The sequence below is a fragment of the Penaeus monodon genome, chromosome 29, assembly GCF_015228065.2.
Source record: "Penaeus monodon isolate SGIC_2016 chromosome 29, NSTDA_Pmon_1, whole genome shotgun sequence".
In the NCBI taxonomy this organism is placed as follows: domain Eukaryota; kingdom Metazoa; phylum Arthropoda; class Malacostraca; order Decapoda; family Penaeidae; genus Penaeus; species Penaeus monodon.
Window position 1 is genome coordinate 28,503,530 of NC_051414.1, and position 593 is coordinate 28,504,122.

At 49.9% G+C, this 593-nt stretch overlaps 1 protein-coding gene across 1 annotated transcript in view; it reads left to right on the plus strand.

Annotated features, from left to right (window-relative positions):
- LOC119591819 (ryanodine receptor-like) overlaps window positions 1-593 on the plus strand; it is a 115,587-nt gene that overhangs the window by 114,683 nt on the left and 311 nt on the right. The window contains exon 36 of the mRNA XM_037940564.1: window positions 427-579. Within this exon, the coding sequence (XP_037796492.1) occupies window positions 427-579 (153 nt within the window). The remainder of the gene's footprint in view (window positions 1-426; window positions 580-593) is intronic.

A 593-nucleotide genomic window follows, 5' to 3' on the forward strand; every position in this document is an offset into this window, starting at 1 on the left:
TACGCTAAATTGCAACCTAAATACCCTTAACGTTTTATTTTTTCCTCTTTTATTTTATGTGTTGTTGCCAACCCACAATCACCGACAACACCCTGATGCCCTGCCTGCACGCCACCTTGCCGGTAACCACCCTGTTCTCCTGCAATTCGGTGGTCTCTCATATGACTGCCATCGAATGCCATAACTGCTGTGGTGGGGGAAAAATCATAATGCTTCGGACGGCTGGAATCTCAACCCTTCTGCTCTGCTCCTTCCTCTCATAACACTGTACTCCCGTGCTGTGTTCCTCTCCTTTTTCGCTCGTTCGTTTCTTTTTTTCGTATACTTTCGTATCCTTATTTGGCGAACCTTTAGTAACCAAATTAACGCCGATAACATATCTATACACTCGATGATTCACGCCTCATGTGGCACCCCCCGTCCCAGTGCCAACATCGAGACGATCAAAGGCCTCTCGTCGCCCTACTTCCCGCTCGACGTCGCCCGCGAGTTCGTCATGGCTTCTCTCAACGAAGCCGTCAACACGAACCAGGTGCACAACAGGGACCCCATCGGCGGCTCCAACGAGAATCTCTTCGTGTGAGTTTCGAGGA